Raw genomic sequence first — 24,796 nt, 5'->3', positions numbered from 1 at the left:
CGCTTTGGTTCTGGAAAGTTTTTTGAAATTGACTGAACATTTTGTCTTTTTTTTTTTTTTGGAAATAAGTAAACAGTGTTGTTTTAGACTATTTTACGGCGTTTTGGGTCAGCACTAAATGAACACTGTATGAACAGGTTGATGTACATTTTGAATGAAGTGACATCGTTAGTCAACAAATTATTTTGTTTTGCAACCGTTCTTGGCAGTGACGTACATAAAGTTTAATGCCGAGGTGAAATGAACGGTACCTGCGACTCGGCAACGGTGATGAAACAAGAGATCTCCATTCCACTTATGAGCTTGCATTTCTTCGCCATGCTGCTCTTTTCAACACAACCATCATCAAAAGAGGCTACTAGGCTAAGTGATTGCTCGAAGTAGTAGTTGCAAGCTAGCAACTTAAAAGACGCTGAAACTAGCAACTTTGTTGTACTGTTGTCTGTTTTATTTGCTTGAGCCGCACGGCGAGCTAATAATATTTGGCGCAGGCCCTAATTTCTGTTGCAGCACCAAGTGTGGCAGCAAACCCTCTGTTGTCTCTGTCAGCAGCATGGCTGTGTCTTTCAATGCTCTGCTGTGGTCTGTCCATGTTCCCAGCTCCGTCTGCTCTCTTCACGGCTTGGACTTGCTGCCTCTAGCATGGACTATCAACCGCTGCCGTTGAACTCGCCGTCATCGGATTCTCCGGAGTCTGGTGGTTTCTTGTCATCCGGATATATAACCAACTACTTCGGGTTTCTCCGACCTGCGCGCCATCAGGCTCAATCGCCGTCTCATCCGTGGCATAGTTGGCTTACAGGGCTTGCATGTCTGAAATTCCGTCGGCGGCTCAAAAGGACAACTCGCTTAGTGTTACTAGTCTCCATCTTTTTTGTCGTGATTTTTGCTCTCGGTCGCTACTGGGACTGGTTAGGTATAGATCTGTTAACAATACCGTCTGCCAAAGTCTCTCAAATTTCAGAATCGGAACAGGATCTGGACCTCAGGAACCAGGAGCGCGCGAAATTTGAGGCCCATGTTAACCTAACTCGTCAGCTCGCTGCCCATGAGTCACCACTTAGCTTGCTTCGGTATTGCTCGAACTCCCGATACAAGCCGTCCAATGCGAATTTCCTTGTATCAGCCGTGGTTGACGAGGGCACTCTAGCACGCATGGATTTCGGTCCTTCTCCAAAAGCTCCTCGATATAACCCAAATATCCTACCGTTCCCGAAAGTTTATAAGCATCCATACATCGGTTTCGCACGGCAGTCCCCCCAGAGGTTTCTATTTCATCATGAAGTTGTTTGGTGTGAGATGGATTGGGTGGAGTCACCGGTCATCGGTCGCAAGATGCTCGCGTGTGTGGGAAAAGAGACGGTGCTGAACTTGGACGAGTGGGCTACGCAAGCCGGCGTGTGCAAACTGTACAAGTATTTGGCTCTCAAACAGGGCCATACGGACCCCCGAGTCCTGTTCTCGCCCCTGGGTGAGCCGTTGATGGTTGTAGGCACAAACGGGTTGTCGAACTGTATGAACCAGTTCGTTATTGATCTGCGCGCGGTAATTCCAGGATTGAATTGGAAGATGAAGCTCCACGGTGTTCCTATCAGGTATGCGTCTTATTACTATCTGCTTTAACGACCAAAGTGTGCTAATGTATTTGTCTAGATTCAAAAGGCTTACGGAACTTCCGCGCCCAAAATACAATGAGGTAGAAAAGAACTGGTTCCTAATGTGGGACGAATCCAACGTTGAGTACGTCCAACATGAGACAGAGCAGCGGTCAATCTCAGCTGTTTCCTTACCGCCCGAGAAACAAGTCAACATTGCTCTGCCTGCGGTCCAGAAATGTCTATCCTCACTAAAGAAAACACTTGACAGTAAGCAAGAAGCGAATGACATCCATCAAGCCACGAATTCGCTACGGGTCACATTGTGCGACTTCCCTTGTATCCCAACGATCCATAATACTGTTATTATCGAGCTGATACACGTGAAGTATCAAAATAGATTTGAGTTCTTTTATAGAAGATATGCGATTATCATGAATGCTACGGCACCGTTTAATATAATCGGGCGGACCGGCAATTTGATGTACGCGGGAACGGATGAGAACGTCATGCTGTATACTGTCAGCATGACCTGGGATCATGAACATTATCAGCAGCATCAGGATTGGAATGAGACTGTACACGGCGGTCATTGGTTTTTCGAGGAAGTCGAGGAAAGAGAGAGAAAAGTGGCTCACGCGATGTCGGGGAACATGAATGAAGATGATGAAGGCGAGAGGGCAATTGGGAAGAAAAGAAAAAGAACGCTGCTGCATAAGCGCGTGGCGCCGGCAGACCATATGGATACTTCACGCTCAGTTGCAAATGCTCTCAGTAGTTCAGCTGTTACTGTCTCGACATTATCGACAGCATCATTAAGCACGTCACTGAAGACATCCAGCTCGACTATTATCACGTCAAGCGCGTCAAGTCAGTCAACCGCGACTCCAACCAAAAGCAAGGCGGTTGACAGTCCACTCAAGCCCCTCATGGCCAACCGTCCCATAGAAGGACAGTCCTTTACACAGAATCCGTTGGTGAACAAATACTACCATGGTTGGTTGGACGACATGATTATGATCAACATCGGCATCAACGACGAAGACGCCGGAGTATTACACATTCGGGCCCGGGATATGTTAGAATGTATACACGTCTGTAACGAATGAAGTTGAATATCATAGATTTACAGTGAATAATGAGAAACTATTTTTGTACAAAAATGGTTACGGTGGGGACTCGGATTTGTTCGATTAAATATGCTGGTGATGTCATCCGATCTTCATTTAGCACCTACCAAACATTGTTGGATGACAGTAAAAAAAAACTAAAAAAAAAAAAAGTACAAGAAACCCAAATTGCAATACGCGGCTTTCCGCACCAATATAATCCAAATTGCTCTCATTCAAATAGCAAAACAACGCCAAAACGAATACCACCGTATACCAGCTTCGATCAAGCGACAACGGTCACTTCACTCTGCATTTCCCTATCGACGACAAGATTGGTTCCTCAAAAATGATTGATTTCTTTCCCAACGGTACGCTCATATTCATATTTTCCGACGCCTTACTCGCGCTGAACCCAGACTGTACAGACGCTAATACCGCATCACGACGGTATGGTTCGACTGGGAGATATCGAGCTGTATATTTAAACGTGGAACCAGACTCCCGGGTAGACCGAGACCCATCAAGTCTGCGGTACAGCTGCGTCGGGCGCGGATACTTTGACAATTGATGAGTCGGGATCGCTGCGTACTCACCCTCCAACAGTTCCAAGAATTCACAGAAACGTTCCGCGCTGCTGACGAACACGGATCTAAGGCATCGAAATGGAATAAGAATGGTCAGGATCATGACAGCAATAGCTGGGCTCGCGACCCATTGGTCGGATGATGATGAAGATTGTGTATTGCCGTCATGAAGAGGGAGAGCGGCACCGCCAGCACATGACAGAATTGACTTGACAGGTTTCCATACTATTGTACACGCGTCATGTAACCAACTCTTCGTCGCGTCACGGACTCCGCCAGCAACGAATGAGGCAACTTCCTTGTTACGCCATCCTGATGGCATGCCGGAATGCATAGGTACTGACAAGACAGAAAATCCCAAACGCAATAAAACCAACAGAACGTCTCTGCAAATCTTATAGCACAACGAAGACTTGTCTGCTACTCTTTTGATGGTTAATTCGCCATCAAGACGTTGATTTACATTGCGCACTGTAGGACTGGTATGAGATAGATTGCTAGACAGTGGGAGGGACAGCTCGATATCTGAACAGTACGTGCTGAAGTAAATGGCCCAGACAATTGTAGCTCCGCCAAAAATGCACAACAGGTAGATTCCTAAAGCAGCAACCATGACTTCAACGTACTGCGATGTGTGATCAGAGGTTTGTTGACAGGACTGAATAGTGAATACGACAATTGATGAATTTCAAGTCGGGCTGGTACTAAAGTCGTTGGGTGGGGAACATACGGGGAACAAATTCAGGGGTTATATTAGTAAGAGCCACGAACTATAGACACTTAGTCTTTAGATGCAAAATTTGATGAGATCATATGCCATTCATCAGGATCCTGAACACGTCAAGCACACTGACTGTTCAGCTCAGCTATATTTTTATGCATGGTCTCGTTTGATCTTGAGATTGATATATCTAGACTGCGTATTTGATCTAAGGGACAATCAACTTTTGCTCGTCGGTACTTTTTGCAGTGGAGACATACAGTGGAGCTGCAGGCTTATATTAGCTAGTCATCATGCCCATTCAGTCGGCATTCAATTTTGCTCATGCATCTCTAGATGAGGTTCTTGATGATTTGTGTGTCCGATTTATTATAAACTGTCCGCCAGAAGAATTAGCTTCCGTCGAGGTAAGTTGTGGTGTGAATGTAATCTACTGCATAACTAATACGTTCCTGACATATAGAGAGTGTGCTTCCAAATCGAAGAAGCGCACTGGTTCTACGAGGATTTTATAAGATCGGAAAATCCACAACTACCATCACTCTCACAAAAGAAGTTTACAGCACGCATATTTGCGCATTGCCCCTTGCTACGGAAATGGAGTGACATGCAAGACCAGGCGTTTGCTCACTTCCTTCAATACAAGACTCGCGTGCCTGTCCGTGGCGTAATTATTTTGAATAAGAAGATGGATAAATGTATATTAGTGAAAGGGTGGAAAACGTCTGCCAGTTGGGGATTTCCAAAGGGAAAGATTAACCAGGGCGAATCTGACGAGGACTGCGCCGTGCGCGAGGTCATTGAAGAGACCGGCTACGACGTCTCAGCCCTGCTAAAGAAAGAGGATTATATTGAACTTACGATGAGAGAACAGCAAGTGAGATTATACGTTGTCGTTGGGGTGCCTATGGATACCGTGTTTCAGCCACAGACACGGAAAGAGATCAGTGTCCGCTACCTTTTGATGATTTTGCTCTTTACCTTGCTAACAAAGGATCCAGAAAATTGAATGGTTCACGTTGAGCTCGTTGCCGACTTTCAACAAATCAGACGCCGCCACAGAGAAGGGAATTAATCAGAAGAAATTTTACATGGTCGCTCCATTCATTAAACTACTTCGCAGGTGGATAAATGATCACCAAGTCGCGGCACCAACCCAATCCAAAAAAATGAAGAAGAGTATTCGGCATTATATGCCGGAACCCGTGACACAACAGATAGACGAAATTACTGAGAAGGAGGATCCGGCGCAGTCTATACTAGCATTGCTGCGGAAAACGCAACTGTGAAGTAATTGGATGACGTTAACGATCTCTGCGGAGGGGTGTACGATATTCACATGTAGAGTCAACCAAATGCATCCGTGACCATTAATTTACAATGACTCGAGTAAGTAAGATATATATATATATACAAAATTTTTAATAGCCTCTACACCGTGCCCCGTACCTATCGAACCTAGACTTTATATCTATATTGCTCGAGGACATGGAATGGACTCCATATACCTCTTGGACCTTGATTTATCGAATAGACCGGGTGCTTCATTCTCCGCAATTTCTGACCAGATGCGTCTCGTAGAATTTTGACCTTCTGCTCTATCAGGTGAGGTTTCATATTTCGGACGCAAATGACTTTCTGCCGACCATTCACTGTCACAATGTTAGCGCTACCACTATCTGAGTAGCAATATTAAAGTGCAACACACTATAGTCGCCAGTAATAATAGGATGCCCTTTCTTCACTTGAACTTCCATCTCGATGCCGGGGTTCGCTGCGCTTAGCATTTGTAGGTTTTCATGCAAATATTTTCTAAACAGAGCTTGTAAGTCATCCGCCATCTTCTTTGGCGAATCTTTTTCAGATATAAGCCCATAAATTCGTACCTCATTCCAACTGAACTACCGCCCCAGTTGCAATATCTAAACGTCAATTTCTTGCACTGTAACGATTGCGTTAGACCGTCAAAAAATTTCCATTGCCCAGATAACGCACATACAGGTAACACAAATGCCCCAACGCCATTTCGCACAACTGATATTCCTCTCCTGACGGCTTGAATCGGCATGATTATAATTAGAACTACTTGTTCGGTCCGTAAATGGTAATGATGTCTTGGCCCAGACGAAATTAATGGGAGCTTTGAATTCTTCCTTCACTGTCCGATGGATTGCAATGAGGTTAGGGTATATCACGTGCTTGAAAATCTAGATTAGGTTTCAACCGGAAGGCACCTTGCATCGTTAACTCACCTTCAAGGGAACGCGACGCGTTAAGTTTGCAATATGACGAAGTCGAAATACCCCCTTAAATGCTTTGTACATTCCAACTGCGCACTCGCCTGGGCAACCCTCGGCAACCCCCTAGATCGACTTTCTTTTTGATGTCCCGACCCCGAGACATATTTTTTCACATCTGCATGTTCTCTTCGCCGTGGAATTCTCTATGTACCACGGCTTACGCGCAGAGCTGACCCTCTTCAGACAAATACCGTTCATTTTCTGTGCCCCGAAGTTGAGATTGCAGAGGAGGTTCGAAGTATACACGCGTACGAGCATCAGTCACCATGTCGCAACGACGGAATCGACCGTTGGCGCGTCCAACTTCGATGGTCATCGACCAAAGGACGATCGGAGATCTCAGAGAGGACGCTACGAATTATTGCAAGTCACTGTTCAATAAAAAGAGCTCGTTAAATCGAAATAGCAACAGCACAGTTTCGTCCTCCATCTCTATTACTCTGTCCAACTCACATCTATCATCAACATCATCGTCATCATCATCCGATGTCGCCATAAATCAGCTGTCCATTACAGTGAGTGAGGCGGTGATGTCGCCATCATCATCTTCGTCCACAATTGCCTCTATGGTTGATACAGCATCGGCAAAACGTTCTCGTGACCCACCTTCGGAGAAGACTCGGCGCCGGGATATACTTGGTCGTATGAAATCATCTCTCGATCGTGGACGGAATCTTCCATGGAATTGGTCTAGCAAGCACCGTGCTCAGCTTTCCAATTCTGAACCGGGGTCTGATTTCAGACAAATTCCTCGGACTGAGCAGAAAAATTCTTCATCTACGGCATTTAGTTTAAGAGAGATGACACGTAGCGCAAGTGCTCTCTTTCAGTTCAATAACAGCAAAGTTAGCGTAGTTGCAACATCAATAGCCCCTTCTATGACCGACGACTATGCGTCCTCTTTCTATTCATCTACGTTGTCCACGTCATCACCTACTTCTTCGGTCAGCTCGGCCTCATCTCTCGGGAGCAGCTCCCCATCTCCAGTCAGATCTCATCACGAAGAGATACCGGTGACTATCATTGAAGACGAAGCGACCGACCATTCGACATCGACTTCAAGTCTCACTGCTATTGCCCGGTCACGACGCAACCATGGCTACTTAAGCCGACCTCAGACCATTGTCGGATTTTTTCGACAGAGTAGGATATTTTCTTCCACATCCAAGTCCTGCGATGTGTTTGGAATGCCTTTGCGGGATGCCGTTATAATGACTCGTCCCGAAGTTGGCAGAGGTATGATTGCCAACTTGTCGAATATAGTGGAGGAATGTTAATGACAATTGCAGATGATAGTAGATATTGGTTGCCAGCCATCGTTACAAGTTGCATCAAGTAAGTGGTAATGTGGAAATTGCCATGAATTTCGCTAAGCGACGATCAGTTTCCTAAATCAGTATGGCTTAGAAGAGGAGGGACTATACAGAATATCCGGCAGTGTCTCTGGAGTGGAAGAATTAAAGAAGGAATTTGCATTTTGTAAGCTAAACCTTTGCTTGCTAATCTTGGGATGGGCTAATTTATATGCCTAGACGGCCAGGATATGGTCTTGCAACCGGAAGTTCATGATATCCATACAATCGCTTCTCTATTGAAGGCTTATATTCGAGCACGTACGTTGTATTATAAATATCCGGTGATGCGACCAATTGCTGATTCTGTGCGCAGTACCTGAGGCGCTGATACCTCCCTCCCCTCAATTAGTTGCTATTCTAACTCAAATATCGGAGGAAGTTCCGTATGACGCCATTCAACGTCTCGTTGCGACCTTACCTGTCTATGTACGTGTCCGAGTTGAGATCCCGATACGACATTTTCTAACAAAAAACAGAACTTCCACGTTCTCCGAATCCTTTGCTCCCATTTTGCTCTCGTCACATTAGCAAGCAGCAAGAATCGGATGACGCTTTCGAATTTGATGCTGATTCTTTGTCCTACAATGCGCATAGATAGCAAATTGTTCTCGTGGATGGTTGAGGACGTTGATCGATGCTTGGGCCCAGCTAGCCGGTCATCCATAAGAAACAATGAACACGCTGCCATGATTGATGAGGCAAGGATGCCAATTGGTGGTGAGCCACTCATAAGCACCCGGAGAAACGAGCGGTTCATATAACTTCTTCATTTTTGGTATAAATTGTTGATATATAACGACATATTATATGCAATTGTATTGATTTGGATTAATTTGTTAATTTGGATCATGTACCGCCGTTATACATCATTTTTGGATGTTCCGTTATTATTTAATATTAATGTATTAATTCTTGGATTAGTATCGAACGCATGCAGCGAGAGAAAGACATAAACAAAACTTTTTGGCAAACTGCTGAATCCCAACTCCGTAGTATACAAGTGAACTTAAATCCTCATAAAGCCATGCAAAAATACACCTACGATATACCGGTACATATTTACTTCTTTGATTTCTTCGTTCCCTTGCTTTTGTTTCCTGATTCCTCACCATTTCCGTTCTCCGCTTTTTCATTAAGCTCAACAAGCCAGGGCTCTTCCTGGTTCTTGCCTTTATAACCCCATTTCTTGACCCATTCTCCCTTCGCCTCGTCGTAGATCAGGTTTCCAGTGTTGCGGCCCTTGGGAGTGATGCCTTTCTGTTTGGCAAATTTCTCCCACTTCGTAAGAGGCTTAGCAACAGGTATCTAAACTCAATTAGTTAAGACAAATCCTCGTTACTCTTGAATGCAAAATGTGCAGAAAATACATACAGGTTTCTCTCGAGGTAGCTGAGTAGTAGGATCTGGCAACTTCACAAACACGCCGTCAGTATGATTCACGTCGCCCCCTGTCCGGCCACCTGTCACAACTGGAAGAGCCAAAATCTGATTCACAAGCAATTGAGCAGAGTCTCTGGATAGAGACTGTAAATAGACCTCCTTCTTTGCCTCGTCGGTTGAGCTCATGATTTCAGAATCCATCATATTCGTGTCGAAGACGGAAAGATTGCCAAGGTCATAGGTCACTGGTATGGCGCGCTCGACAGTAACTGGCCGAGTGCCTATAGACTGCATGCTCGTATTTTCCGACATATTACTGATCGTTAAGAGTATTATTGGCTGTGAGATAGAATATGTAATTTATTTAGGAAAATGTTCATGAAAATGGAGCTATTTTGGTGAATGAATTTTCTCAACTACAACGTATGACGCTTATGCCGTATCCGCAATTGAGTGGAAAAATCTTGTTGACAGACCAAAAAAGACCCGGGTCAATATTCCTCCCGCCCCGAACCACGAGCTGCAGGGGATTTCATAAATTGAACTATAAATTGTGATCACTATGGTACTGACCTCGGGGCATCAGCCGATTGACAGTTCTGCAATTGCTTGAAGCCTAACTAACGCTATAACTGATTTTGGCATATTACGAATATATGTATATATATATCACAGGGCAAAAGACAGCTGCGACACGCAAGATTGGAATGGTCTGCACGTTGGCGGGCTCTGCTGCAACCAATTCCCCCGCGTACCCTTGCTCTCGCTAACTTTGCTTGCCCACAACGCCAGAGCCTCATTTCTACAGCATCAATCGTTGCTCTGTCCTTCTCCACCCTCTTCACCACCAGCACCATCACCACAAGCACCACCTCCATTCCACCCCCAATCGACAGTCCACAATGGCGGCGCCCGCAGATATCCAGGACAAGATCCAGGCGTTCCGTCAGGAATCGGAGGTGCTAAAGGAGAAGATCAAGCGACGCAAAGACGAGCTAAATGATACCGATAGTACGCTCCCCACCATACAGAACTGGATAAAATCGGACGCTAATAAAGATGAATCTAGTGCAGAAGATGGCGGCCGATATCGACCCTTTGCCGCGGTTAAACATGAAGATTCGGAGGACGTTGAAAGGTCATCTGGCCAAGATCTATGCCATGCACTGGTCGACCGACCGACGGCATCTGTTGTCAGCTTCGCAAGATGGAAAGTTGATAATTTGGGATGCATATACGGCGAACAAAGTACATGCCATTCCTCTGAGATCTTCATGGGTCATGACATGCGCTTATGCGCCGTCTGGAAATTACGTAGCTTGTGGTGGCTTAGACAATATCTGCTCAATCTATTCCTTAGTGTCCAGAGAAGGTCCGACCCGTGCCCATAGAGAATTGGCCGCCCATGCAGGGTATATATCATGCTGCCGATTTTTGAACGATCGCAGGATTCTCACGTCATCTGGCGATATGACATGCATGCTTTGGGATATCGACACAGGGACAAAAGTCCAAGAGTTTGCTGATCATCTTGGTGATGTTATGTCTCTTTCCATAAATCCAACAAATGCCAATGTCTTTGTATCTGGCGCTTGTGACAGTTTTGCGAAACTTTGGGATATTCGCGTTGGAAAGGTTGTGCAGACATTTGCTGGCCACTTGTCTGACATCAACGCCGTTCAGTTCTTCCCTGATGGCAACGCGTTTGGCACAGGTTCAGATGATTCCACATGCCGTTTGTTCGACATTCGAGCAGATCGAGAGTTAAACAAGTACACACTTCCTTCTATTAATTGCGGAATTACATCTGTTGCGTTTTCCCAATCTGGTCGGCTGTTGTTCGCTGGATATGACGATTTTGAGTGCAAGGTTCGTGCTAACATCGCCAAAACTCGTAGCGATGCAATGTTAATTGAGTGTTGGTGTAGGTCTGGGACGTGTTGCGAGGCGACAAGGTGGCTTCTCTTAGCGGTCATGATAATCGGGTTAGCTGTCTTGGACTCAGCAATGACGGAATAAGTCTCTGCACCGGGTCATGGGATTCCTTGGTAAGTGGGAGAAGTGGCTGACGGGTAGAGGTAAATCGTTGTTGCTAAAGTGATTGTCTAGCTTAAAATCTGGACTCCGTAAATTCTAGTGACCACAGAAATTCAAGTTACTTGCGACTTGTCGAGCAAGGGCCAGGCTGGTGTTACGTGTATGAGGCCAATATCGGTATATGCGTATATTCCGGGAAGGTAGTTAGGTCATTGTGGACAGGCGTTTACGTGCTTCTTGTTCGATAGCATTTTTGCTAAGGTTCGCCGCGGTTATTTCACTTCCTCGTTATATTACTAGCTCATTATTCGACCCTATCGAATGAAAATTGATAAGATATGCAGGCCATTTTGCATATGAGATACAATGTATTAGCGTAGGCTACAACAATGAGGATGCTTCTACCAAGTACGATGATAAATCGTATACAATTCTAGTAATATTGTCAGCTCTGTAATGCAACTCGATCAATCCCACGTAATGGGGGCCTCTTCTCTTCAGCCTTGTGAGCTGTGGATTCAGTTTTTGGATTTAGTTTTTCAAGTGCTTTCTTAGCCATAGTATCCAAGTTCTTAATTATTCTATAAAAATATTAGGCACCAGCATGATAAATTCACGGAATGATACATACAGAGCAGCACGGTGTGGCCAGACATTCTGGAATTCCCAATAAGTAGGCCTCACCGCTTCCCGAACCTTTGGATTCGCGTCCGCTAGACCACTCTTAATGCAATTCTCGAATAGTTCCACGCAGTTGAAGCTTTCCATAATCGTCTTATGTGCCTGATGTGCAATAAGGGTAAGCTGTAGCCATCCAGCTGCATACAGCCGTGTTTGGGCATTCTTGTCTCGGCACGCACTGGATATCATGCCAGCCACTCGCGGTTGAAATGACGTGTATCCCAGTAATACAGTAATAGCAAAATTAGCGTTCTGGGCGGCAATCTTTTTTGTTGATGACGACAACTTCACTAATGACTGCATAAATCCATCCACAAATGGATCAATACCATTCTTCGCGGTTGTTGCCAAATCCATAATCAATTTGCATCCATGTGCGCTCAGCGTCGTTCGAAGAGAGCTCACCTACATCACCCAGTTACGTCAGTGTTCAAATTCAAAACGAAAGATTCAACATACAGCCTTGCTTATTCCCCCTGATAGACTTCTTAAACATGTGATAAATGTAATTGCGTAATCTTCATAAGCATTTCCACGAATAATTTCCCTGAGGCTCACAATATTTTTCTGACGCTGAGCCCAGTTAGCCTCCGTCTCTTTACCGTCAAATGCTGATATTAGGCCTTCCATTAGTATTTCTAAATCACTAGATGATGCAACAAAGGCTGGTTTTAAATCGTCGTTTGCTGACGTAGGTATTCGCTGCAAAATTACTTCGACTGATGGCAACACAGCCTGACATACGCCTAGCGGCATAACTCGAACGTTTCTGTTCTCATCTTGAGCTTGTACTGGAAGTACAGCTAGTGGCGTCCGTTTCATTGACGGCACGGCGACATTCGATGCCGCATCAGGCGCTTCAAATGGAGCGACTGGGGTCTTAGGTTCTTCCGAAATTTCCTGGATTCCCAAAGCTGACAGGACTTCTGACGCAATGTTGGGGGGGATGTTTTGATTCTGTATTTCAATCTTCAGCTCTGTCATAGCCTGCAGTGTGGCATTCCTACAGACTTGTTAGAAAAGATACAGTAAACACATGTCCCATCGCATACTTGTACACATCCACGAGGCAGTCTTTGCAAACACTTCGAACTGATTCCACTGGGTCGCGTAATGTAGATACAATATCAAATAGTAAAGTCCTCGGCAAAAATTTTGGCTCTGCGGCCTGTAGCGAGCACAAAAATTTAAGTGTCTGCTCTCTCACGATAGAGCTGTCGTTCAGAAATCCGGCCTTCCTGAGACAACGTTCCACATCTAGGCTAGTCGCTCGCCAATAATCCGTTAGAGCTTTCCGAGAAATATCATGTACTTTACTATTCTCGGCCAATTTCTCAATTAAAACTGGGACCACATCATTGGCATATCGCCGGAGCTTGGGCTGATCTTGGAAGTAAATTCTTTTCACAAGATGACACAAACAAGCAAAAGAATATTGAGAAACCTTAATGTTTTGGTAAAACGACCCTTTAATTAGACAGTAAAAGTAGATCTCGATAGCTTTAGGCTTTATGGATCTGTTAGACACACTGACCAGCAGAAATACTTAAAATACTTGGAAGACCAACCTCAACAGCCTGATGCTTAAATTCATGACGCAAATAGCTTAAAAAATTGACTAGCGAATCAATATCTGGAATTGTGTCAGCTGTCATTATTGACTTCAACGTATTGATATATATAACCAGCATACCTATCTCCCGCTGACCGAACTGCCGCTGAAGCGACAAGGCATCTGAGTATGACATTTCCCGAATTTCGACACAAGCAGCCAAATACCATTCACCCAAACTTCAAAATATAAAGCAGCAGCTACAGGCAATACCGTTGGCTTTGGAGTTCGATGACAGAAAGCAGAAAACCAATGGTAAGGACTATGTAATTGCAGACGCTGGAGAATTGCGATGCTGTTTGTTTACGTGACTAACGTTAAAGGTACCTATCATTACCCGGGCAACGGAATGTCATACGAGGCATAGCTTATAGCCCTAACCCAGTACAATATCGACCCCTTTGGCGAAGGTCGTGCAGGCCAATGATAAATCACGTTACAGGCCTCAACTGCCGCAAGTTTGATTGGCGGCTGTTACTCCACTAGTTGCTCCTCATCAATCATCTACGCAGAAGCACCAAGACCACACCCCACGGGCCATTTGCTATAATTGGTTTTATCGATTTACAATTATATTCAATAACATGCAGCGATTCAGCAGAGCCGTTCGAACCACTCCCTTCAGTCGTGCTGTGTTCCGAGCTCCGGGCAGCTCATTGGCTACTGCTAGACGATATGCGTCTTCTGGTACTTCGGAAGAATACTACAAGGGGATAGACCCATGGATCGTTGGTTTGCCCGTGGCGACCTTTGCTTTATTAGCGTTCTACAAAGCCACCGCTCCCACTGATTTCCACTCTCCAGAATACAAGAGCAGAATTGCCTACATCACCGAGAGGCGCGAGTACTACACGGCGATGGCGAAGGAGATTTTGAAGGCGTTCGAGGTCCAGGAGTATACCGATCCCGAAGACGGGGTAACCGTTAATGTCAATGAATCTTCCCTCCCTGAAGATGATATTCGGATGGCTTCGTACGTGCCCACTCCTATCGAAGAATTCAATTACGGTTCAAGGATTACTAGCCGAAATGCCCCCGTGGAGATTTCGGATGAAATGCTTAGCTATCTTGAGGAGTCCCTTATGAAGGATGGTCTTGATGACGTTATCGAATTAATTAAGAGCGGAACTGCCTAGACATTATTTCCTTCTATTATTCATAAGAAATAGTAGATATCATCAGCTTCGGGGTATCTAGGGTTGTTATAAGAATTGTGTAAATGATGGAAATTGAGTTTTGAATAATATGGCGGCTAGAGATTGCAAATAATTTCTATTTGATTTATATCCTAATAGCGGTTGCAAGGTAGATCCCAGGATTTCCTTACATTATCGTGACTACAGTAATATTCGGACTGAAGCTACAGTTCACTTTTGAAGTTCTTTATAGACCACGCGACACTGTAGTTCCTGTTACAAGATCTTCCTGTTACCGCACATCGCACACGGGAACTAACTGAATCAAGAAACGATTGTGTTTATCATCGACTCCCACGTTAGCCTTGACAACTGTCATGCAACTTTTGCGAGCAATTTGAAGATAGAAACGCTTCCATGCAAATTCGACAGGCGTTTGCCCCGAAAACTCACATGTGTGGCTTCGCGTATAGAAAACTCGGAATCTATAGAAGAGATGACAAGAAATCTCAGTTCATGACTACACGTCTATTAGCTTATGTCTCGCGCGGGATTCTGCAAATATGTATTTACCGGCACTCCATCGTATTCCATCTCGCCAAACTTCTTAACAATTCGCCGTCGTTTTCTCCGGGCTTTAACTTGTTTCCATCCCAAGAGCTTCGAGCACAATGTCACTACCAATTGTTAAACTCATGGTAGACGTGTAAGTGTAAATGACTTACATGCTAACAGTACAGCGACAACAACTGCGGCAATAGTGGGTACAACAACTGCAATCGACTCCCGATGTGCACTATTATAGATGCATGTTGCTCCCGGACCTCCAGATACCCAGCAGTTCTACAATTTGTCAGTGTTGTCAGCAGCTTGCAATCCTCAGTGTCTGCCATACCGCTCGTTCTATAGAATTCATATCAATCCAGACAGGATCAGAGCCGACGTCAGATTGCCGCAATATCTGTAACATAGTATTCTACAAATACATCTCAGCTTTGCATGGTGTCCAGTTAAATGCATCTCATACCTGGAGAGCTGTCCTCGGCAAGCTTAATACTGTATCTCCTGTGCATGCATCAATAGCATCGTAGTATGAGACTTTCTTTTGAGATAGTGTCCAGTTGTAAGGACTCTTAGCCACGCGGCACGCGACCTTATATTTCGAGTAGCAATTCTCCACTGCCCACCCACTCTCTGTTAGAGCTGCACACCGTTGGACATCGCCAGAACCACCAGTGATGGGAGTCGCGCCATTAGTCGGCGTTGAATCTGGCTGTTCCGTAGGCTGTCCAGCCATCCATGACCATCTACTAGACTCTAAAGCCGTGATAACGTATTGTAAAATGTCGCTGGAAGAGCCTAGTGTCGCATTAAGAACAGGACTAAATCCGCATTTCATATACTGAAGCATAGCCGCTGCAGAGAACGGATTAGCGGATGTATCTGATGCAATTAGCCATGATGGCTTAAGTGCTGCACCAGTAGATGTAATGGAGATATCGTTTCCATTGCTGATGGTGCACACCGGCGAAGTTATAGCATTAAGTTCCGAGGATGAAAATTTTGATGTATATGAGATAACCCCAGTACCGGAATAAGGGATATCGTCGTTACTGAAAATATAATCAGCATCCAAATTTGTATCGTATTCTGATCTTGGCACTTCAATATCACCAAATGAGAACAGAACGCGATAAAAGTCCTTAAGCAATACGTTTTCCAACAACGGCCATCCTTGGCTTGACGCACCAGTGTCATTCCACGTCAATGCTTTAGATCGATCCAAATTAAGCATTACTGGAGTATAAACATATTTTCTCAAAGCGTTGTCTATCTGAACAGCCAAGTTGTCAAAATCATCTTCGGTTATGATATCTGTATTTACTGCTGAAGCGGCTGTTGAGGTGGCGCTTCCAGATTGAAGATTGGGAATGCTTGTCGTCGCCTGATTCACCTTGGAGGCGTCAGATCCTTCGTGGCCAATACCGAGAATCGCGGCAGCTTTTGCCGACCGGAGATTCATGGTCAATACAATCGTCTGAGCATTCAAATTGTCGTCGGTGCTATCGATCCATTGATTTCTGAGGACGTCAGACAAGAACTTTGAAAACGTAATTGTGGTATCGCATGTATACGCCTTGCCGTCGTACACAAATATCGCATTGTCGTTGCTATCAGAAGCAGTCACGTTAAATCCTGATGATGAATTGTCTGGTATGAACGGACACAATTGCCAAATACGCGTCCGACTATTCCAGTATATATCTAAAAATACTCGAGTGGCACCCCTCCTTACTATCGTAGCAAAATTGGACAACGTGTCAGAAGTATAATTTAAAGGCTCCAACAGAACTGAGTTGAGATTGATCGCCAGGTTGACAAGCTGGTCAATAGACACATTAAGTGTCAAATCTCTTTGTGAACGGATAGCGTATTCATCGGACAAAGTCAAACTGGGCCAGTTCAAAGCCATTTCTAGGTCTAAAAGGTCGGCCCGACTAAACGTGTCTATATCTGCCTCATCAAATGGACCCAATGTTTACATAAGTTGTAGCATGGTTAACAGTTCCGCGGCGACACAAAACCCGCTTCTCAAACACATAAGCATCCGGCGATCTGGCGTTTACGAACCCAAGGTACGTCATTAGTAAATGGTCACTGCCTCTAAATCGAACGATTGGGACATGGAGGCGAGCAAGATTGGATTAGGACAGTTAATATGGATGGAGGTTTAGCACTAGAGATTATATTTGCAATTGTAGACATGAAAGAGGATTAATAATCAATAATTGATGATAAATTGATTACTACTGTAACCCGGTAACGGAGGCGGCCTTTAGTCAGGCGTGGGATGTATCTCACGAAAGTTACAAATGTCCAATGGTCCCCAGGATCTCGTCGTTAGTTGAATAGCTGTAGACAGTGCCAATCTCAAACCAATCTGAGAGTCCGCTACTGAGATTTTAGGACAATGCGTTTCATTCGCGTTTTTGCTTTCTTAGCTGTGGCCGTTGCCACGGTTTCTGCTAGCAATGTTTTGGAGCTGAATGAGAAGAACTTTGACCAGTTGATCGTGAATGGTGGAAAGCCATCCCTTGTCGAGGTAAGTCGACATGATTCGGAGGTAGAACAAGTGCAGGATTTTAATCGTTATATTCCTATTAGTTCTACGCTAGCTGGTGTGGTCATTGTAAGAATTTAGCGCCTATCTATGAAGAATTGGCCGACTCCTATGCGTCCAAGAAAGACAAGATTCAAATTGGTAAGGCTATTTGTTTCATAATGTTGTTTTAGAATTGAACGCGAGAACTTACTATCGCCAGCCAAAATTGATGCGGACGTGAACCGCAAGATTGGGAAGAAGTACGATATCAAGGGATTCCCAACGATCAAATTTTTCGATGGAAACGGCGGGGATCCGATCCCATACGACAAAGGTCGAAGCCTCGATGCTTTCCAGGAATTCGTAAACGGAAAGACTGGTCTTAAATCTCCTGGCAAGCCAAAGACCCCCCCTTCTGCGGTTGTCATGGTGAAGGATAATGATTTCAAGGACATAGTTCTTGATCCCACTAAGGACGTTTTAGTTGCCTTCACTGCGAACTGGTGTGGTCATTGCAAGGCTATGGCGCCAGCCTATGAGACTCTTGCACACGTCTACGCGCCTGAGAAGGACGTCGTAATTGCAAAGATGGATACTTCTGATCCAGCTGCTCAATTCACTGCTCAGGATTACGGCGTGACTGGTTATCCGACAATTAAGTTATTCCCGAAGGGAACCACGCAGCCATTGGACTATAACTCCGGTAGATCCGTCGAGGATTTCGTGAAGTACATCAATATCCAGGTTGGAACACATAGAACTGCGGATGGTGGTTTGGACACTGAAGCAGGACTTGACTCAGATTTCGCAGAAGTCATTGCCTCACTCAAAGGAGTCTCGGGTGACACTGCTGCTACTGCTATTGCGGATGCCAAGGATATTGCGAGCAAGTCCATTGCTCCGTTCTCAAAATACTACGCTAAGGTCGTCGAGAAGGTTGCTGCGAATGGCTCAACCTACCTTGAATCTGAGGTCAAACGTCTGGACACGATAATCCAAAAAGCCGCAATGGTTAGAGAGAAGCTTGACCAGTTTCAGATTAGAAAAAACATTTTGTCGGACATTCTTAGAAAGTTATCGGAACCGGTTTTGACTGAAGAAGAGCCCGCGCAAAAGGATGAGTTGTAAGTTATGGTCGGAAAATTTGCATTTTGTAGAAATATCCGAGTAATCTAAGCTTGGTGTGGTATACCATATTCTAGGTCAATAAATAGGTTCTTCCGTTTCTATTAGCCTCTACAACACATATGCACCATAATACTCTTCATAATCGCACCCAAAGGTTATTTAATGTAAAACCCTCTCCATATCATCTATGCGCCGCAGTATTTCGTCCACTATTAGAAAGAATATTAGTCGCCTATTCCGCAGAGAAACAGTGCAGAAACTAACTTTTAGCTGTCATCTCCGTTGCTGCATTATGAAATCTGGTGCTCTAATGGAAGACTTTAGAATGTTGTATACTTCGCATCGGCCAATATTCAAACTTACCAGCTGGTCAATTGATCCTTGTATCTCGACTTGAAGTTCTTCCGTCTGGATAACGGCTACTGGCATAGACCGGTCTCTGCTCTTAAATTTAGGCTTCTCCCCTCTCGCAGTTCCCGCTTGAGTCCTCAGTATCGGTTCCGTCTCAAGCGAAGTCAGGACACTTTCCGACCGATCCATCTCAATTGAAGAACCATTCGGCCTCGATTCATCTCCGGCGTCATATGACCTGACCGATTCACCGTCGTCTGAGTCTCCATTAGGTTCGTCTGCAGGACAGCTATTGCTCGACTCGGTGGCACCGCCGGTAGCATCGCTCGCATTCTCGCTCCGCCTTGACTTGCTAGAACTCGTAAGCTCGATTAATTCGCGTGGAGCGTATTTGTCTGATACAACTGTTGAGTCGTGTCCTGATTTAATTGAGCTTTGGTCAGTCATAGTGATAGTGTTAATCCGGATCAACAATACGAGTTAATATGCCGGAATTCGCATACAGATTTGGTTGCAATCATTTGCTATATAGTTGCGGTTTTCGATTCTCCAATGTAAATACTCCTGACATGCAGTTCCTTAGGTCATTGTAGGATGAATATTTGCTCGCGGTGGACTAACGTGTGTTGACGGTACCCATGGAGACTATAATTGGAGTTGCCCCTGTTTACAACACCAATCAATATCAAAACCACCGACAATGCGTCTACGAAAGACGTCGGTTGATGCACTCTGACTATTGCTCGCCACAATAACTAAGATTGAACTCCTACATCAAGAACTACTTTAGTATTCGTGTACAATAAACATGTTTTCAGTTTATTTGAGTCCATCCAACTTTATTCTATAGAAATACAAATCAAAATTCAAGCATAGGTCTAATAATTCAATTTTACGCCCAACAACGTGACAATATTTATTCCGTGATAAAAGCATGCACTACCAGAAAATAAAACACTAAACAATACATACAATTCCATCAAACAAATGTATTAGAAAATGCCATATGCCGTGCGTAGCCGTAAATCGTCAGTTCACATCGAACAACCGTCCATCAATGTGTTCTTGGGGAAATCATAACCAGCAGCACTCCTAGAATCAATTCGTTAGCAAGTCAGAAGAACTCATCGGAATCAGACCTCAAGTATGTACCAGGAAGTGTAGTTAAAATTTGCGTACGGAGCCGGATGGTTGCTGATATATTGGGTGGTAGGATAACCTTCCGGATCGCAGGTGGTGATCTCATTACCTTCAAGCTGATATATTCGGACATAATCAATATACATAAAAACTGGAAAATAAATCGATTGCCAATCAATATAAGCCCATGAGTCCGAAATGCCCAGATTTAAAATAATACTCATCGGTTCCTCTGAAATTTGTCTAGGCCCAATATTACCGTTCGCACCAAGAGCTTGGCCATAGAGGGTATACGTCGGCGCATCACCAACTTCCCATTGAATGTAGCCCGACTCTGTTCCAGGCTCATATTCAAAGCCATACTTCTGAAACGCTTGAAAATTGTACCAGTCATTGTTTAGAATAGTAACGCCGGAAACAGCCTGTTGGAAGGGACCCCCTGCGTACTTATTCATCGATGTGGTAGTTACGTTGTGGAGCGCGATGAAGTCGTAATTTGGCATATACCAAATATCAAATGGAGCAACTTGCAATGATTGTGAAGCTAAACCGACTTGGTACGTACTATTGATATTGCCACTGGTTGCTTCCAATGCATCTATTTCCGGACACCCACGTCCCGTACCTGGGTTTGGATGATCCTCACCCTTACACGTGCAAGAGTTCAAACGCTGACCTGGAAGATAGGAGATACCATCTGTTGACGACTGATTAGGAGTAATACCAACGTCACATTCATTGTAAGCGTAGGGCCATACGCCATCTGTTGTTGCAAGATAGCCCGGTCTGCCTAAGTTACCCATGGTCCAAATACCAGGCCATAGACCAGGCTTGCTACCGTTACCAGGCAAAGAGGCAGAAACTTCTATTGCTCCTCCCTTAAAGCACAACTTATTCCATGACTGTAGCATGCCAGACCGGTATTCAAGGTTGTGGTTCTTGAATGCGTCCATCCGAATGACCAAAGTTCCATTAGCTGTTGTAACGGCGTCAGGTTCGTACCATTCCAAGTCATTGGTAGCTGCGTAATGAATATCAACGGCTTGCCAAAATTGATCTTCCTGGTTATAAAATGTCCGGCCATCTTTGTTGAACTCGTCCGAAAACACCAGATTCATGGTCTTACCATCCTTATTTAAGCGGGTCAATGCCGAAGCGGGCGTATCTGGATCAACAAGAGAAGTCCTGATTCCCTTCAAAATGCCATACTTATAGGATGACAGAGGGTCAGTCACCGGTGAGCTATTGTGCGGTACACCAGCGTGACCAGTGAAAGTCAGGACTGGCAGGATGATGAACACCGCAATAGCACCCAGGACCATAACCAACAGCGTTAACAAAGTAGTGAAACCACGCGCGTCAAGCCCGGCCCATTTAGCGTTCTCTTCAGCGTCAAGGATAGGGTCCGGGTTGTGCATGTAGTCGTCAGCTTCTTTTTCGTCGATGTGCAGGGGAAAAGAGGAGACCGGGTAGCCACCAAATGGCGAAAAGTCGGGGTCGTTCTGGACAGCGCCTTGAGCTGACGTAGGGTCGCCAAGGGCATGAGGATATATGTATGATGAAGATGACGCTCGCGACGATGCGTAATGGGAAGCGCCTATTAATGGCGACGCGTTGGCAGCCGAGAGCCTGGACGGATTGTAACGGTCAAATGCCGCTGATGAGGATGCTGACGGCGACGACGAATGCTGTGATAATGAAGATATAGATGATGACGATGAGAATACAGCCTGTCGAGAATTGTGAACGTGTTCGCCGTGCGCAGGTTGGAAGGCGGCCCTGGCGGAGGGAGTAGCATTCTCCGATGAGCCGTCGCGATTCATATGCGACAAGGCGATTTCAGAAGTCGCAGAGAAGTCAGACTGAATAGACGCACGGTCGGACAAGTCCGTCGTTGATTGAGCCGGCGAGGCAAATGGGTTGAGGGACTGTCTGTTGGCTACCATAGCGGATGAATGAAGACTAAAAGGCACAATGCAGGGGACGATGGTCAACAAATTGGAACACCAGTTGGTTCGCAAGAAAGCCACTTGCGCTCGATTCTCTTGATATTGTCCCGTATGTTAAAAGTAAGGTTGGTCAAGAACGATTCGTCAGGAGATGGTACAGTAATCCGGAAGCTGCTAGTCTTGAGTCGACTTATTCTTCTCGGAACATTGCTTCGTTCCTGAATTATTCAGGGCGTTGCATCACGTGCGCCAAAAATAGAAGCCGCTGGAGTATCTTGGGGATGCAATTTAACCTGTCAACTATCTGAGTTATTTTGGCCAATGCGGAAAATGCGTACCATAATAAGATGCCAATCCTACCCGGGAATCTGCTGCCAAAGCTCTGCAACGGGTTGCTCGAAGTTTGGGTGCACGTCTCACCTCCTTAATTAAAATTGCGCTTGGCCATGGCGAATGCAAACCAACGCGTCCCGGGAGTTGATGTGTTCTGTCCCCTTTCATCGTCCTTCAATCGTAACGAAGTATATTCAGTAGAACCTGCTAGGCCGATTCGCTATAAACCGATAACCCCGTTAAGCCGATTTGTTTCCTTGCAAAATTTCACGCTAGTGCTTGAAAGTCTATTTCAACAAAATGATAACCTCGCTAGGCCGATACGAAGTTGTGGCATGCAAACATCGCATCAGCTTAACGGGGTTCTACTGCTTCTACATATTAGCAGCCGATCTAAATACTGACTAAGAACAATCGCGCCCTATTCAACGTTTATGCGATTCGCTAAGGAGCCATCGATAATAAATTAACCTGTCAATGGACGAGACTAGTTCTTAACAGTTCTCCGTTTTCGTTCGCGTGTCTCCGTTTTGCGCATCCTATATCTAATTCTTATCATTCTAAGGACGGAAGAGTAAAATAAAATTTACATATAATTATGCATAACTATACAAATCCTGCACCACAGCGGTAACTGTTACCATAACTATCTACAATGTGGAATTCCAAACACGCACGACTCTTCAACAGAACCCATGCATAAACAAACCCCGCTCGTCATCTATACATATCTTTTAGGCCGCGTCGCCATTCTTATTCCTCTCCTCCTCCTCCTTCTCTTTCTCTTTCTCTTTCTCTTTCTCTTTCTCTTTCTCCTTCTTTTCCAGTTCCTTCCTTATCCGTGCCCGCACCTGAGCCAACGCACGATGAAGTTCCGCTTGCACTTCCTCCGCATCCATTGCTTTAGCCAGCGTGGCTACTTGAGAGTCCTGTAGTAACATCTTCTCTCCCTCTGGACTATCGGGCATGTCCACAATTATCGGAGCTTCACTGTGGTACACTATCTCTATCGCATGACTCGGTTCTAACACCAACTTATTCTCATCAACTATCCGCTTCAACAGTTTGGCCCCCTCCCAAGCTGTCGTACAAGTATTAGGCACAAGACACAACGAATAATATCAACACAATAGTAGTAACCTACCTTTCCAATGAGACCATATGCGATATAACATATAAAATCCTACCAAGGTGTCAGCGTAAACTTAACAGCAGTATCATCCGGGGGAGCGCCATACCAGGAATATTTGGAATTAGAGGAATTAACGCAACTGGCAACGTTAACGGGGCGCCTACTAGACTCAATAACATGTACTTGAAGTGGTATGGCAGTCCTTTTTCTGCTAATTGGCGGACAGACTCCACTGCCTCGTGCTCCTTAATCAAATGTGGGGGGTAAAGTAATGGTACTCGCTTTGTTCCCATCAGAGCTTCTCTATCTTTCAAATCGTCACTGCCCTTCCAGAACTCCCACCATTTCTTTGGACGCGAGGGGAACAACCCAAACGGCGAACGAGGGACGCCTTTCAAGCTCCATTCGTCGTAAGAGATCCGATCCATTGCCGCATTTCCCCATTTCGTCACTTTAATCTTCCACCACGTAGTAGAGTTCTCCCATTTTGACCAAATGATATGGGCGCGTTGGGCTAATCGATCGTCGATTCGTGGCGGTAACGGATGTGACGCAATCCGTTGTGTAATAATGAGTCGCGAAGACGTCGAAAGGGGAAGAATGATGATCCGCATTGTCTAATTTATCTAAAATAGCGAGCCAATCTAGCAGACAAAAATCCAATATATCTTTCTAAATGATTGTGGCTTCTTGGCTATAGACTGTCAATCCAGACGAGTAAAGTAGGTATGGCCACCAAATCCGAACATGGACTTTAATAGGTCGACGCTTTTAACGATCGCTGCGTGAATCTATTGCAAATTGCACTTGAATGTCCTACTATTATAATCGTTCGGACAGATTAAAGATCGCTGCATGTGACGTTGGGAAACCCTCAGTTGCTTTGAAAATTGTAGGACGCGATCGAGCCAATTGTATAATGCGTCATGGGTTTCGTCGCCTGAGTCCGCTATACGCCGCTACTACGCGAGCCGCGTCTACCGGGTAACTTTCACCAGTTAGACCCCTTTTCAGCTTCATCTTATTATTGGGACCCACAGTCCAGAGCCATGACCAAGTATTGGCAGTCCCGTAAGACCGCAAGGACGATAATTTTGCCTAAACCCTTAACGTCCAGGCCAACCTACCGTATTGCATATACAGTACA

The 24,796-nt window shown here is 45.0% G+C and overlaps 14 protein-coding genes across 14 annotated transcripts; 6 read left to right on the top strand and 8 right to left on the bottom strand.

Moving 5' to 3' along the window:
* Positions 1 to 579: 579 nt before the first annotated feature.
* V1513DRAFT_443856 (uncharacterized protein) lies at positions 580 to 2,759 on the top strand. Its single transcript, XM_066897886.1, has 2 exons — positions 580 to 1,595; positions 1,654 to 2,759. The coding sequence occupies exons 1-2, from the start codon at positions 643 to 645 to the stop codon at positions 2,702 to 2,704; spliced, it is 2,004 nt and encodes a 667-aa protein (XP_066753914.1). The 5' UTR covers positions 580 to 642; the 3' UTR covers positions 2,705 to 2,759.
* Positions 2,760 to 2,761: 2 nt separating this feature from the next.
* V1513DRAFT_443855 (uncharacterized protein) lies at positions 2,762 to 4,001 on the bottom strand. The gene has a single exon (XM_066897885.1). It carries the CDS (start codon positions 3,902 to 3,904, stop codon positions 3,005 to 3,007), a length of 900 nt encoding a protein of 299 aa, XP_066753913.1. The 5' UTR covers positions 3,905 to 4,001; the 3' UTR covers positions 2,762 to 3,004.
* Positions 4,002 to 4,305: 304 nt separating this feature from the next.
* On the top strand, positions 4,306 to 5,301 carry V1513DRAFT_378679 (Dcp2, box A domain-containing protein; the record flags this gene model as incomplete). Its single annotated transcript, XM_066894988.1, has 3 exons — positions 4,306 to 4,419; positions 4,476 to 4,961; positions 5,014 to 5,301. 3 exons carry the CDS (start codon positions 4,306 to 4,308, stop codon positions 5,299 to 5,301), a joined length of 888 nt encoding a protein of 295 aa, XP_066753912.1.
* Positions 5,216 to 6,213, bottom strand: V1513DRAFT_443850 (mitochondrial 54S ribosomal protein mL43). Its single transcript, XM_066897884.1, has 4 exons — positions 6,012 to 6,213; positions 5,899 to 5,954; positions 5,721 to 5,824; positions 5,216 to 5,664 (listed from the first exon to the last, which is right to left on the bottom strand). Exons 1-4 carry the CDS (start codon positions 6,078 to 6,080, stop codon positions 5,471 to 5,473), a joined length of 423 nt encoding a protein of 140 aa, XP_066753911.1. The 5' UTR covers positions 6,081 to 6,213; the 3' UTR covers positions 5,216 to 5,470.
* Positions 6,214 to 6,578: 365 nt separating this feature from the next.
* V1513DRAFT_458316 (Rho GTPase activation protein) lies at positions 6,579 to 8,195 on the top strand (the record flags this gene model as incomplete). Its single annotated transcript, XM_066899685.1, has 5 exons — positions 6,579 to 7,548; positions 7,602 to 7,647; positions 7,697 to 7,791; positions 7,845 to 7,925; positions 7,981 to 8,195. The coding sequence occupies 5 exons, from the start codon at positions 6,579 to 6,581 to the stop codon at positions 8,193 to 8,195; spliced, it is 1,407 nt and encodes a 468-aa protein (XP_066753910.1).
* A 359-nt stretch (positions 8,196 to 8,554) lies between these two features.
* Positions 8,555 to 9,493, bottom strand: V1513DRAFT_443841 (ribosomal biogenesis regulatory protein). Its single transcript, XM_066897883.1, has 2 exons — positions 9,039 to 9,493; positions 8,555 to 8,972 (listed from the first exon to the last, which is right to left on the bottom strand). The coding sequence occupies exons 1-2, from the start codon at positions 9,357 to 9,359 to the stop codon at positions 8,727 to 8,729; spliced, it is 567 nt and encodes a 188-aa protein (XP_066753909.1). The 5' UTR covers positions 9,360 to 9,493; the 3' UTR covers positions 8,555 to 8,726.
* A 456-nt stretch (positions 9,494 to 9,949) lies between these two features.
* Positions 9,950 to 11,177, top strand: V1513DRAFT_458314 (WD40-repeat-containing domain protein; the record flags this gene model as incomplete). The annotated part of the gene is made up of 4 exons (XM_066899684.1): positions 9,950 to 10,058; positions 10,117 to 10,916; positions 10,976 to 11,095; positions 11,157 to 11,177. The coding sequence occupies 4 exons, from the start codon at positions 9,950 to 9,952 to the stop codon at positions 11,175 to 11,177; spliced, it is 1,050 nt and encodes a 349-aa protein (XP_066753908.1).
* A 181-nt stretch (positions 11,178 to 11,358) lies between these two features.
* On the bottom strand, positions 11,359 to 13,669 carry V1513DRAFT_443834 (clasp N terminal-domain-containing protein). The gene is made up of 6 exons (XM_066897882.1): positions 13,459 to 13,669; positions 13,334 to 13,398; positions 12,818 to 13,272; positions 12,225 to 12,768; positions 11,716 to 12,170; positions 11,359 to 11,665 (listed from the first exon to the last, which is right to left on the bottom strand). The coding sequence occupies exons 1-6, from the start codon at positions 13,511 to 13,513 to the stop codon at positions 11,530 to 11,532; spliced, it is 1,710 nt and encodes a 569-aa protein (XP_066753907.1). The 5' UTR covers positions 13,514 to 13,669; the 3' UTR covers positions 11,359 to 11,529.
* A 150-nt stretch (positions 13,670 to 13,819) lies between these two features.
* V1513DRAFT_443830 (uncharacterized protein) lies at positions 13,820 to 14,847 on the top strand. Its single transcript, XM_066897881.1, has one exon. The coding sequence runs from the start codon at positions 13,962 to 13,964 to the stop codon at positions 14,511 to 14,513; it is 552 nt and encodes a 183-aa protein (XP_066753906.1). The 5' UTR covers positions 13,820 to 13,961; the 3' UTR covers positions 14,514 to 14,847.
* On the bottom strand, positions 14,629 to 17,246 carry V1513DRAFT_443828 (uncharacterized protein). Its single transcript, XM_066897880.1, has 5 exons — positions 15,541 to 17,246; positions 15,409 to 15,489; positions 15,239 to 15,356; positions 15,087 to 15,190; positions 14,629 to 15,033 (listed from the first exon to the last, which is right to left on the bottom strand). Exons 1-5 carry the CDS (start codon positions 16,984 to 16,986, stop codon positions 15,028 to 15,030), a joined length of 1,755 nt encoding a protein of 584 aa, XP_066753905.1. The 5' UTR covers positions 16,987 to 17,246; the 3' UTR covers positions 14,629 to 15,027.
* V1513DRAFT_49937 (thioredoxin-like protein) lies at positions 17,236 to 18,881 on the top strand. Its single transcript, XM_066900527.1, has 3 exons — positions 17,236 to 17,616; positions 17,679 to 17,775; positions 17,837 to 18,881. The coding sequence occupies exons 1-3, from the start codon at positions 17,485 to 17,487 to the stop codon at positions 18,742 to 18,744; spliced, it is 1,137 nt and encodes a 378-aa protein (XP_066753904.1). The 5' UTR covers positions 17,236 to 17,484; the 3' UTR covers positions 18,745 to 18,881.
* On the bottom strand, positions 18,814 to 19,920 carry V1513DRAFT_443821 (uncharacterized protein). Its single transcript, XM_066897879.1, has 3 exons — positions 19,108 to 19,920; positions 19,009 to 19,051; positions 18,814 to 18,953 (listed from the first exon to the last, which is right to left on the bottom strand). The coding sequence occupies exons 1-3, from the start codon at positions 19,540 to 19,542 to the stop codon at positions 18,904 to 18,906; spliced, it is 528 nt and encodes a 175-aa protein (XP_066753903.1). The 5' UTR covers positions 19,543 to 19,920; the 3' UTR covers positions 18,814 to 18,903.
* On the bottom strand, positions 19,921 to 22,383 carry V1513DRAFT_443820 (beta-glucan synthesis-associated protein-domain-containing protein). The gene is made up of 2 exons (XM_066897878.1): positions 20,248 to 22,383; positions 19,921 to 20,187 (listed from the first exon to the last, which is right to left on the bottom strand). Exons 1-2 carry the CDS (start codon positions 22,179 to 22,181, stop codon positions 20,130 to 20,132), a joined length of 1,992 nt encoding a protein of 663 aa, XP_066753902.1. The 5' UTR covers positions 22,182 to 22,383; the 3' UTR covers positions 19,921 to 20,129.
* Positions 22,384 to 23,092: 709 nt separating this feature from the next.
* On the bottom strand, positions 23,093 to 24,582 carry V1513DRAFT_443815 (mitochondrial K+-H+ exchange-related-domain-containing protein). Its single transcript, XM_066897877.1, has 3 exons — positions 23,756 to 24,582; positions 23,662 to 23,700; positions 23,093 to 23,598 (listed from the first exon to the last, which is right to left on the bottom strand). The coding sequence occupies exons 1-3, from the start codon at positions 24,261 to 24,263 to the stop codon at positions 23,252 to 23,254; spliced, it is 894 nt and encodes a 297-aa protein (XP_066753901.1). The 5' UTR covers positions 24,264 to 24,582; the 3' UTR covers positions 23,093 to 23,251.
* Positions 24,583 to 24,796: the final 214 nt, after the last annotated feature.

Source organism: Lipomyces chichibuensis (assembly GCF_038497645.1).
Source record: "Lipomyces chichibuensis strain CBS 12929 unplaced genomic scaffold V1513scaffold_13, whole genome shotgun sequence".
NCBI lineage: Eukaryota > Fungi > Ascomycota > Lipomycetes > Lipomycetales > Lipomycetaceae > Lipomyces > Lipomyces chichibuensis.
This window is presented reverse-complemented; position numbering and strand designations above follow the sequence as displayed.

Coding starts and splice junctions, on each gene's coding strand:
- V1513DRAFT_443856 (XM_066897886.1), top strand. CDS start 643: ATGGACTATCAACCGCTGCCGTTGAACTCGCCGTCATCGGATTCTCCG. Junction 1,596..1,653: donor CTCCACGGTGTTCCTATCAG/GTATGCGTCTTA, acceptor GTATTTGTCTAG/ATTCAAAAGGCTTACGGAAC.
- V1513DRAFT_443855 (XM_066897885.1), bottom strand. CDS start 3,904: ATGGTTGCTGCTTTAGGAATCTACCTGTTGTGCATTTTTGGCGGAGCT.
- V1513DRAFT_443850 (XM_066897884.1), bottom strand. CDS start 6,080: ATGCCGATTCAAGCCGTCAGGAGAGGAATATCAGTTGTGCGAAATGGC. Junction 5,955..6,011: donor TTGGGGCATTTGTGTTACCT/GTATGTGCGTTA, acceptor CAATCGTTACAG/TGCAAGAAATTGACGTTTAG. Junction 5,825..5,898: donor GGTAGTTCAGTTGGAATGAG/GTACGAATTTAT, acceptor AGCTCTGTTTAG/AAAATATTTGCATGAAAACC.
- V1513DRAFT_443841 (XM_066897883.1), bottom strand. CDS start 9,359: ATGTCGGAAAATACGAGCATGCAGTCTATAGGCACTCGGCCAGTTACT. Junction 8,973..9,038: donor AGCTACCTCGAGAGAAACCT/GTATGTATTTTC, acceptor AATTGAGTTTAG/ATACCTGTTGCTAAGCCTCT.
- V1513DRAFT_443834 (XM_066897882.1), bottom strand. CDS start 13,513: ATGTCATACTCAGATGCCTTGTCGCTTCAGCGGCAGTTCGGTCAGCGG. Junction 12,171..12,224: donor CAGGGGGAATAAGCAAGGCT/GTATGTTGAATC, acceptor TGGGTGATGTAG/GTGAGCTCTCTTCGAACGAC. Junction 11,666..11,715: donor TGGCCACACCGTGCTGCTCT/GTATGTATCATT, acceptor ATATTTTTATAG/AATAATTAAGAACTTGGATA.
- V1513DRAFT_443830 (XM_066897881.1), top strand. CDS start 13,962: ATGCAGCGATTCAGCAGAGCCGTTCGAACCACTCCCTTCAGTCGTGCT.
- V1513DRAFT_443828 (XM_066897880.1), bottom strand. CDS start 16,986: ATGGCTTTGAACTGGCCCAGTTTGACTTTGTCCGATGAATACGCTATC. Junction 15,357..15,408: donor TGAATTCTATAGAACGAGCG/GTATGGCAGACA, acceptor GACAAATTGTAG/AACTGCTGGGTATCTGGAGG. Junction 15,191..15,238: donor TGTCGCTGTACTGTTAGCAT/GTAAGTCATTTA, acceptor AACAATTGGTAG/TGACATTGTGCTCGAAGCTC.
- V1513DRAFT_49937 (XM_066900527.1), top strand. CDS start 17,485: ATGCGTTTCATTCGCGTTTTTGCTTTCTTAGCTGTGGCCGTTGCCACG. Junction 17,617..17,678: donor GAAAGCCATCCCTTGTCGAG/GTAAGTCGACAT, acceptor TATTCCTATTAG/TTCTACGCTAGCTGGTGTGG. Junction 17,776..17,836: donor GAAAGACAAGATTCAAATTG/GTAAGGCTATTT, acceptor TACTATCGCCAG/CCAAAATTGATGCGGACGTG.
- V1513DRAFT_443821 (XM_066897879.1), bottom strand. CDS start 19,542: ATGACTGACCAAAGCTCAATTAAATCAGGACACGACTCAACAGTTGTA. Junction 19,052..19,107: donor AAGGATCAATTGACCAGCTG/GTAAGTTTGAAT, acceptor GTCTTCCATTAG/AGCACCAGATTTCATAATGC. Junction 18,954..19,008: donor AACGGAGATGACAGCTAAAA/GTTAGTTTCTGC, acceptor TCTTTCTAATAG/TGGACGAAATACTGCGGCGC.
- V1513DRAFT_443820 (XM_066897878.1), bottom strand. CDS start 22,181: ATGGTAGCCAACAGACAGTCCCTCAACCCATTTGCCTCGCCGGCTCAA. Junction 20,188..20,247: donor AATTTTAACTACACTTCCTG/GTACATACTTGA, acceptor AATTGATTCTAG/GAGTGCTGCTGGTTATGATT.
- V1513DRAFT_443815 (XM_066897877.1), bottom strand. CDS start 24,263: ATGCGGATCATCATTCTTCCCCTTTCGACGTCTTCGCGACTCATTATT. Junction 23,701..23,755: donor TCTAATTCCAAATATTCCTG/GTATGGCGCTCC, acceptor ACACCTTGGTAG/GATTTTATATGTTATATCGC. Junction 23,599..23,661: donor CATATGGTCTCATTGGAAAG/GTAGGTTACTAC, acceptor CTTGTACGACAG/CTTGGGAGGGGGCCAAACTG.